Genomic DNA, 10,496 nt, shown 5'->3' with positions numbered 1-10,496 from the left:
GCTTTATAAGCTGATCCCTCTACCCAAAACTCTGCATGTTATAAGCTTGCTACAGGGCTAAATGGTTTTACAAAAATATCTCTCTATTGTGGTCAGATTTGTGTTTTTGTGAACGATGTGTGATTGTTTTGTGGTGATCTGGACCAAAAACAGATGTTTAGTGTCAGTGTGTAGTAGAGTATAGTAGTATATATATATATATATATATATATATATATATATATAGTAGAATATGATGCTGGCCAGCAGCACATTAAACTTAAATCACAGCTTATCGCTACACAAACATGTGCTTCTGAAAACATTTCAGGCAAGAAATGGGCACCACAGCGACATAATCCTGGTTTATATTTGATCAGCATTAGTTTGACAGTTTGACAGTTTGTGCTGGAAGACATCAGTCAACCCATCGAGCCTGCTGATTGGCTGGAAAGACCCGAAGAACGGCCATTCTCCTTCTTCACGCTTAATAAACATGCTCTATCTTTATGTTACAGAATACATAACAGTGGACCACTTCAGAGATGATAAAAACCATCCATTGAAAGATTTCTTTTGTCAAGACTAAGAAAAAAGGTTCAGGTCCAATAACAAAGGAGATATTTGTTCTGGCTCTGTTCTAACACTGAGCAGGAATAAAAGCTGCTCAGTGTTAGAATAATAGACCTCCATCACTAAAGAATATGGTCTGTTCATTTCAGTGTCTGAGCTACAATGGATTAATTAACTGTCAGGAGGAGGAACCTGTGTGTTAATAAGTGTCAAATTACCTCCTGAGCAAGATCTCACTTCAGAATGAGTAACATCATGTCTTCATTGGAATTATTAGATTTAAAAAGACCATATTACCTAAATGTTATGAAGGGAGAATGACCAAAGCATATTGTAGTTAATGTATCTGAATCAGCAGTAATAAGGAGGTTGTTGGGGGAAACTCTTGATATGACTGATATTAGTCCTAGACCTAGACCTAGACCTAGTCCTAGACCTAGTCCTAGTCCTAGTGCTAGACCTAGTCCTAGTCCTAGTCCTAGTCCTAGTCCTAGTGCTAGACCTAGTCCTGGTCCTGGTCCTGGTCCTAGTCCTAGTGCTAGTCCTAGTCCTAGTCCTGGTCCTAGTGCTAGTCCTAGTGCTAGTCCTGGTCCTGGTCCTAGTCCTAGTCCTCCTCTTTTATTCTCATGTTCTCTGTCTCTGTGTCCTCTCCACAGTTCACCTGTGCAGCATAGATGGAGACAGTGAGAACCACACCGCCCTGGACCTCAAGTTAGTGTTTCCCTCATAGTAACTGATAACATTATTATTATTATTATTATTATTATGATTATTATTATTATGATTATTATTATTATGATTATGATTATTATTATTATGATTATTATTATTATTATTATTATTATTATTATGGAGCAGCTAATCAATCATTCCCTGCTGCTGCTCATTACCAGCTGGATGAATGATGCTGTCAGAACCTGTCAGCTCAGCATCCGTCCTCTCTCTCTGTGTTTCTCTGTTAACATCATCACATTCAGACAGTAAACTACCAGTATAACAGCAGCTGTTTAAGAGGTGGAACATTAAACTACCAGTATAACAGCAGCTGTTTAAGAGGTGGAGCATTAAACTACCAGTATAACAGCAGCTGTTTAAGAGGTGGAACATTAAACTACCAGTATAACAGCAGCTGTTTAAGAGGTGGAGCATTAAACTAGCAGTATAACAGCAGCTGTTTAAGAGGTGGAGCAGTAAACTACCAGTATAACAGCAGCTGTTTAAGAGGTGGAGCATTAAACTACCATTATAACAGCAGCTGTTTAAGAGGTGGAGCATTAAACTACCAGTATAACAGCAGCTGTTTAAGAGGTGGAGCATTAAACTAACAGTATAACAGCAGCTGTTTAAGAGGTGGAGCATTAAACTACCAGTATAACAGCAGCTGTTTAAGAGGTGGAGCATTAAACTAGCAGTATAACACCAGCTGTTTAAGAGGTGGAGCATTAAACTAGCAGTATAACAGCAGCTGTTTAAGAGGTGGAGCAGTAAACTAACAGTATAACAGCAGCTGTTTAAGAGGTGGAGCATTAAACTAGCAGTATAACAGCAGCTGTTTAAGAGGTGGAGCATTAAACTAACAGTATAACAGCAGCTGTTTAAGAGGTGGAGCATTAAACTAGCAGTATAACAGCAGCTGTTTAAGAGGTGGAGCATTAAACTACCAGTATAACAGCAGCTGTTTAAGAGGTGGAGCATTAAACTAACAGTATAACAGCAGCTGTTTAAGAGGTGGAGCAGTAAACTAACAGTATAACAGCAGCGTTGAGGTGGAGCCTCCATCAGCTCTTTGCTGTGAGATGACACACAGTAGACAGTGGAGCTGTTATCAATATATATACTATATAATATTGAAATAATAATATACTGCTGCAGCCTCACCCTGTCTCTGTGTGTGTCTCTGTGTGTGTGTGTGTGTGTGTGTGTGTGTGTGTGTGTGTGTGTGTGTGTGTGTGTGTGTGTGTGTGTGTGTGTGTGTGTGTGTCTCTGTGTGTGTGTGTGTGTGTGCGTGTGTGTGTAGTCCAGATGAGAGGAGGTTCTGTGTGTTCTCTCTGGCTGCGTCCACAGATGGCAACGAGATCCTGGGAGGGTGAGTACCACTAGTTTCCTGTTTGGACTGATTCTTTTTCAGAAACGTACTTGTTGTAGCTGGTTTTGTGAATTCTTGAATGAGGAAGATAAAACAGCTTTATTTAATACAAAGACTCTCTCAGACTATCAGATCAGTTAATGAGAACAGTCTCTCTCTCTCTCCTTCAGAGCAAACGATGGCTGCCTTTACGTTTTTGATCTTGAGCAGAACAAACGAACGCTGAAGGTGAGTGAGTCTGAGTGTTGGTGCTGTTTGTGTGTTAGTGAGTCTGAGTGTTGGTGCTGTTTGTGTTTGTGCTCGTAGCTGTGTCTGAGTCACGTCCAGCTCTGTCTGCCTCATCCTGCCATCAAGGTGAGCCGGACATCAGCAGACTGGGATCAGATCCTCACCTCCTGCTGTCTGATGGAGTCCAGCTCCTCCTGCAGGGGGACGGAGGGGTTAGACCCTCCCACCTCCCCTCTGATAGAGTCCAGCTCCTCCTGCAGGGGGACGGAGGGGTTAGACCCTCCCACCTCCCCTCTGATAGAGTCCAGCTCCTCCTGCAGGGGGACGGAGGGGTTGGACCCTCCCACCTCCCCTCTGATAGAGTCCAGCTCCTCCTGCAGGGGGACGGAGGGGTTAGACCCTCCCACCTCCCCTCTGTGGAGGAGCTGGCCTCCACCATCTGTTCTCCACTGCTCCTCCTCATTCTCTCCTCTTATTACCTCAGTGCTTAATCTATCAATGTGTCACTCTTGCTCATTTATGATATTTTTCCACACTGATCCTGCTGACATGTGTCTCAGAGCCAGATACCAATAGAGGTCAACTGTTAAAACACAAAGAGGCTGTTTGACATGTTCCTTTATTACACTGGACATCAGCTCTGGTCCTCCTGCTGTAAATACTCACCAGAGCACCAAATGTTATAGTAAAAATAGTCCTCAGCAAATGCTCTATTTAAAACGGTTCTCTGCACATTCTGCAGCAGCGTGCAGCTGAATGAAGTTCAGCTCAGTTCAAGGACAGAAACCGTTGGAGGGAGAAAAGGGAGCGCGCTGATTGACTCGCAGCATTATAAGCCCAGATTCAGAAAAAGTTGTTGTAAATAAAAGCAGAATGCATCAAATTCAGAATGAGTGTAAGAAAATGTTTCCAGTTTGAGTATTAGATATCTGGTCTTTGTAAACAGATCTCTGCTCTGATTTTATTATGTTTCTTCAGCTTTTTTTAATTTGTGTTGTAGAACTGGTCTGAATAGTTTGATGTCAACAATCAAATTCTAGGTCAACATTTGAATGCTGTCCAGCCTGTTTTGGGTTTTTCCGTCTGTACATTCTATTTAAACCAGTATTTCTGCATAGTTGCAGATAAAAACTAGGCGTCACTAATGTAATATTAGTACTATATTATTTGTAGAGTCAGCCTTCAGTGGAGGATTGTTTTTAGACTTGTGTGATCCAGAACTTTCCTACAACTCCAGGGCAGTTCAAAAGTAAAATCTATTGGAAAAAAAGAGAGATAATTAATTCCAAACATTTTTTTCTAAGGAAATATTCTGGTACAATCCATATTTCATAATTTGAAAACCTGAATAGAAGCTTTGATTGTAAAAATAAATAAAGGAAACAGCTGTGGTACAGCCCAACATTTACCTAACCCTAACAGACAAACAGCACTACTGTGTCTTGATCACAATCAAAACGGATTAAGGAATTAGGAAAACACATATAAGTCAACCTAACTGTTCACAATCTGTTTAGATAATTGGTCAAACAGGTTGTAGAATGAATCAGTGTCATTGTCTGACTGAGTGTGGACTAAAGAGGGAAACAATGGCTCCGTTCACACATCCAGCTGGTTGTAGCACCTCCTGCTCATCTGCTGCAGAGCTGAGCTAAAAGTCTTTTTGGTTTGTTTCCATCAAGACTTCAAGATGTTCACACAGACCAACATGCCCAAGCTCAGACACAGGCACTTTTACTAAAGCACGTACATTACACAAAGGAAATCACACCGTCTCATCACAGAAACACAGAAACACACAGAAACACGCAGAAACACACAGAAACACACAGAAACACAGAAACACACAGAAACACACAGAAACACGCAGAAACACGCAGAAACACACAGAAACACGCAGAAACACGCAGAAACACGCAGAAACACGCAGAAACACACAGAAACACGCAGAAACACGCAGAAACACACAGAAACACAGAAACACGCAGAAACACGCAGAAACACGCAGAAACACGCAGAAACACACAGAAACACGCAGAAACACACAGAAACACGCAGAAACACACAGAAACACACAGAAACACAGAAACACACAGAAACACACAGAAACACAGAAACACACAGAAACACACAGAAACACAGAAACACGCAGAAACACAGAAACACACAGAAACACAGAAACACACAGAAACACAGAAACACACAGAAACACAGAAACACGCAGAAACACAGAAACACGCAGAAACACGCAGAAACACACAGAAACACAGAAACACAGAAACACAGGAACACAGGAACACTGACTCTCTCTGTGTTTCTGCGTGTCCTCCCGTCAGATCGACGCCCACGAGGACGACGTGAACGCGGTGGCGTTCGCCGACAGCTCGTCCCAGCTGCTGTTCTCCGGCAGCGACGACGCGCTGTGCAAGGTGTGGGACAGACGGACGCTGCGGGAGGACAGACCGCAGCCGGTCGGCCAGCTGGCCGGACACCGAGACGGCATCACCTTCATCCACAGCAAGGTGAGGAGGAGGAGGAGGAGGAGGAGGAGCTGTTTCATCAATCTGTCAGTGACCAGCTCCCACAGCCTCCTGGCTGGCTATTAGACATTTATAGGGGAGGAAAGGCTAATATTAGCCTCCTGGCTAGCTGCATTACACATTTATAGGGGAGGAAAGGCTAATATTAGCCTCCTGGCTGGCTATTAGACATTTATAGGGGAGGAAAGGCTAATATTAGCCTCCTGGCTAGCTATTAGACATTTATAGGGGAGGAAAGGCTAATATTAGCCTCCTGTCTAGCTATTAGACATTTATAGGGGAGGAAAGGCTAATATTAGCCTCCTGGCTAGCTATTAGACATTTATAGGGGAGGAAAGGCTAATATTAGCCTCCTGGCTAGCTATTACACATTTATAGGGGAGGAAAGGCTAATATTAGCCTCCTGGCTAGCTATTAGACATTTATAGGGGAGGAAAGGCTAATATTAGCCTCCTGGCTAGCTATTAGACATTTATAGGGGAGGAAAGGCTAATATTAGCCTCCTGGCTAGCTATTAGACATTTATAGGGGAGGAAAGGCTAATATTAGCCTCCTGGCTAGCTATTAGACATTTATAGTGGAGGAAAGGCTAATATTAGCCTCCTGGCTAGCTATTACACATTTATAGGGGAGGAAAGGCTAATATTAGCCTCCTGGCTAGCTATTAGACATTTATAGGGGAGGAAAGGCTAATATTAGCCTCCTGGCTAGCTATTACACATTTATAGGGGAGGAAAGGCTAATATTAGCCTCCTGGCTAGCTATTACACATTTATAGGGGAGGAAAGGCTAATATTAGCCTCCTGGCTAGCTATTAGACATTTATAGGGGAGGAAAGGCTAATATTAGCCCAGTGTAATGTTGATGTGTAGGCCATCTCTGAGGTTTCTTGTTGTTTTTAAATGTCTCCACCTGTGTTGTTGTTGTTGTGGCTGCAGGGTGACGCACGCTACCTGATCAGCAACTCGAAGGACCAGTCCATCAAGCTCTGGGACGTCAGGAAGTTCTCGCCCAAAGAAGGTTTGGCTGCTTCTCGCCTCGCCGTCACACAACAGAACTGGGATTACCGCTGGCAGCAGGTTCCCCAGAGAGGTGAGACGGAGGAGGAGGGAGGAGACGAGGGAGGAGAGGAGGAGAGGAGGGGAGGAGACAAGGGAGTTAGAGGACAGGAGGGAGGAGAGGAGACAAGGGAGGAGAGGAGACAAGGGAGGAGAGGAGAGGTGAAGGAGGAGAGGAGAGGTGGAGGAGTAGAGAAGGAAGGAGGAGAGGAGGAGAGGAGACAAGGGAGGAGAGGAGGAGAGGGAGGAGAGGAGGAGAGGAGACGAGGGAGGAGAGGAGGAGAGGAGGGGAGGGGAGGAGACAAGGGAGGAGAGGAGACAAGGGAGGAGAGGAGGAGAGGAGGAGAGGAGACAAGGGAGGAGAGGAGACAAGGGAGGAGAGGAGGAGAGGAGGAGAGGAGACAAGGGAGGAGAGGAGAGGTGAAGGAGGAGAGGAGAGGTGAAGGATATGAGCTCAGATCATGAGATTCAGCAGAGAAGGGAAGGAAAAAACCTAAAACTTAAAAATCATGTTTATTTACTTTTTTGACCTGATTAAAGATTTTGAGGATGTAGATGAACTCTGTATGTGTTTTGTAAATGGCACCAAACTAAAGTAGGTGAATAATGACTTAAATGTTCCTTTCAGCCCTGAAGAGACACAAGCTGACGGGCGACACCTCGGTGATGTCGTACCGAGGTCACGGCGTGCTGCACACGCTGATCCGCTGCCGCTTCTCTCCAGAGTTCAGCACCGGACAGAGGTTCATCTACTCCGGCTGCTCCACCGGCAAGATCATCAGTGAGTCTGCTCAGTCTGAAGGCGTCAGGTTCTGATATTGTGTAACTGCACCAGCTGACTCTCTGTGTACCAGTTGTTACTTTCTCATGTTTTTAATCTGTTTCTGTCTTTGTGTCCAGTCTACGACGTGCTGACGGGCGCCGTGGTCACCCGGCTGTCCGGCCATGACGCCTGCGTGAGGGACGTCAGCTGGCACCCGTACGAGGACAACATCGTCAGCAGCTCCGTGAGTCTCCATCACCTGAGTCTCCATCAGACTGAGTCTCCATCAGACTGAGTCTCCATCAGACTGGTGCTCCATCACACTGATGCTCCATCAGACTGAGTCTCCATCAGACTGAGTCTCCATCACCTGATGCTCCATCAGACTGATGCTCCATCAGACTGAGTCTCCATCAGACTGAGTCTCCATCAGACTGATGCTCCATCAGTCTGATGCTCCATCAGACTGAGTCTCCATCAGACTGATGCTCCATCAGTCTGATGCTCCATCAGACTGAGTCTCCATCAGACTGATGCTCCATCAGACTGATGCTCCATCAGACTGATGCTCCATCAGACTGAGTCTCCATCAGACTGATGCAGAAAGCCTGGGGTCATAAATATTACATTACAACCGTTTGGCTTTTTAAAGTAGAAAGGCTTTTATGGAGCGTTTCCTCCTGATGGAGCAAAAGTAGTTTTTGAAGAATTTGATATGTGTTCTGGTAATAACAAAGAGTCTAATGGAAATATATCAGCATGTTTGATCTTGTTACTAATGTACTTTGCATTAAATTATGATTTTTAGTTGAAGAGAAACCAGACTATTTACTCTAATAGTAATACTAATGATGTCGCCCCCTACAGGCAGAAGAAATGAGTTCTTTCTTCAACAAAGTTGGCAGAGCGTATTGAGATTGTTTTATGAATAACTTTAGTAATTAATAACTAAAAGTTCATCCACTAGTTAAATTAATTTTGTTAATAAATTCAATGGATGAAAGAACAAAAATGGTAAATGTGATAGCACGTTCAGCCAGCAGAGCAAGTTCATTTAAGTTTTAAAAGCCCCATATTGATACTTTCACAGTATTATTTAGCACCTGGAACTGCTTTATAATCAGAAAAAAGACAAAGTGCTCAATCCACGAGAAATGCACACAACCTATATTCAGAAATGAGCCTTTAAATGAGGACGTCCATCAGGTTGTGATGTCACAACTACTCTAAATATGGCAGAAAGTGCTGCTACAGCGCTGTTGGAGGTGTTTCAGCTGAAACAGACCAATCAGAGCAGACTGGGGGGGGGGGGGGGGGGGCTTAAAGAGACAGGGGCAACAACAGAGCGTTTCTGAATACACACCTGGATTCCCGTTTTCTGCTAACTGCTTTTTTTGCCCAGAAAACTCTGTTGAAATCCCACATATCTAAATCTTTATTTAACATATCTTTAACATTACCTCAAAGCTGCACGAATCATCTCTGCAGTGAAAACCCTGTACCTGAAATACATAACAAACCTGAACATTAGCACAATATGTCCCCTTTAATGTGAACCTGTTGTTAATTAAAATAAGTTTCAGATTTCAGCTTTAATATGTGCTAACGTGAAAAACCGAGTGTCCTCATCCTGGTTTGTTGCTCCTCAGTGGGACGGAGCGGTGCGGATGTGGGAGCACAGACAGACTCACCCGCTGGAGGAGGAGCGGGAGAGAGACTGACAGCAGGAGGAGAAGGAGGAGAAGAGAGACGGCAGGAGGAGGAGAAGAGAGACAGCAGGAGGAGAAGAGAGACAGCAGGAAGAGAAGAGAGACAGCAGGAGGAGAAGGAGATCTTTAGACAGCAGGAGGAGAAGAGAGACAGCAGGAGGAGAAGAGAGACAGCAGGAGGAGAAGAGAGACAGCAGGAGGAGAAGAGAGACAAAGGAAGTGATGTCAGAGGAAGTGACATCACCACAGAGGAGGCGAGGCTGGCCCTAACAGTCAGACGGACTGGGAGAGACTTAAATACCTTTTAAATTCAATGCTGGGAATCAATGCTGGCAGTTATAGCATGGTTATGAAGTGTTCATAAGGCTTTATAGCCTCCAGGCTGTTGGACACAGTTGGACCCGCCTACTTCTGTTTTTCTTCTGTTTTCTCTGTCGACAGGCCAAAGCTTTTGAATTTGGCCTGAAACACTTCACTGCACTTACTTAATGAGCTGTTGAAATGTAATAATGGTGAGTTAGTTTAATCAGAATCAATGTTGGATATTGCAGGGAGAGATGATGATAACTCTGTATAAATGTATAGTATTTTAATGGTGTGTGCATTCAGGGAGTGTGTTTAGATGGTTGTCAGTGTGCTGATTTAGAATAATGAGCTGTGTCCCATTGAGGGTCTGTCACATTCAAAGTCCACATTGAAAGAGTGATTATATTATAATAATCCAGAACTTTATTCTACAGCACGGCTCTTTAACCTGCAGGGTGTTTAACCGATGATCTCCTCGTCCTGTTGGACGTTTCCAGCAGGACGAGCTGAGCAGGATGTTCTTACCTTTACTGTCCAGTTCACAATGATTTACTGTTAAAGCCTCATTAGATCCCCTCAAGTCTTAACTCCTTATTTAGACACAGCCAGAGGTCTTGGTTCTGGTCCTGGTACTGGTCCTGGTCTTGGTACTGGTTCTGGTCTTGGTACTGGTCCTGGGTCAGCCTCAGCCAGAGGTCTTGGTACTGGTCCTGGTCCTGGTACTGGTACTGGGTCAGCCTCAGCTCTGTAAACACAAACCCTGAGGCACTTAAACAATAGAGTTGGACAATATAAACCTGTGATTCAACAGATTAGAATGTGTAATAATATGTTGAGGACGGGGTGTGTGTGTGTGTGTGTGTGTGTGTGTGTGTGTGTGTGTGGATAAAAACTTACACACTGATCTGTATATGCAACTTTCAGGTGTTTATATCAAATCCCATATTTCACTCTCAGACTGTTGTTTTACAGCAACAATAAAACATTTCTTTTAATGTATCGCTGTGATTTTAAGCTTTTTACTGAGTATTTGCTGCTGTTATGGAGAAGATGCAACATTTAATTCACTATCAGGCTTTAAAGTTTAATATATAATATGTGTAATATGTTAAAGAAGACCTCAGTACTGATAATAGTAATAATTATAACACATTGCATTTATATAGCGCTTTTCTAAACATTCAAGGACGCTTAACAGGAAATAAATAAAGAAAAGATTAACAAAAAATAATGATAATAATTATAAATTATAAA

At 43.5% G+C, this 10,496-nt stretch overlaps 1 protein-coding gene across 1 annotated transcript in view; it reads left to right on the top strand.

Annotated features, from left to right (window-relative positions):
- Window positions 1-10,250, top strand: part of dcaf11 (ddb1 and cul4 associated factor 11) — a 21,238-nt gene extending 10,988 nt beyond the window's left edge. The window contains exons 8-15 of the mRNA XM_059327337.1: window positions 1,209-1,263; window positions 2,570-2,638; window positions 2,809-2,866; window positions 5,203-5,388; window positions 6,345-6,498; window positions 7,093-7,245; window positions 7,365-7,471; window positions 8,877-10,250. Of these exons, the coding sequence (XP_059183320.1) occupies window positions 1,209-1,263; window positions 2,570-2,638; window positions 2,809-2,866; window positions 5,203-5,388; window positions 6,345-6,498; window positions 7,093-7,245; window positions 7,365-7,471; window positions 8,877-8,948 (854 nt within the window). The 3' untranslated portion in view covers window positions 8,949-10,250. The remainder of the gene's footprint in view (window positions 1-1,208; window positions 1,264-2,569; window positions 2,639-2,808; window positions 2,867-5,202; window positions 5,389-6,344; window positions 6,499-7,092; window positions 7,246-7,364; window positions 7,472-8,876) is intronic.
- Window positions 10,251-10,496: the final 246 nt, after the last annotated feature.

The sequence above is a fragment of the Centropristis striata genome, chromosome 23 (genome assembly GCF_030273125.1).
Source record: "Centropristis striata isolate RG_2023a ecotype Rhode Island chromosome 23, C.striata_1.0, whole genome shotgun sequence".
Taxonomy (NCBI): domain Eukaryota; kingdom Metazoa; phylum Chordata; class Actinopteri; order Perciformes; family Serranidae; genus Centropristis; species Centropristis striata.
The sequence above is the reverse complement of the archived record's forward strand: the minus strand, read 5'-3'. Positions and strand labels throughout refer to the sequence as shown.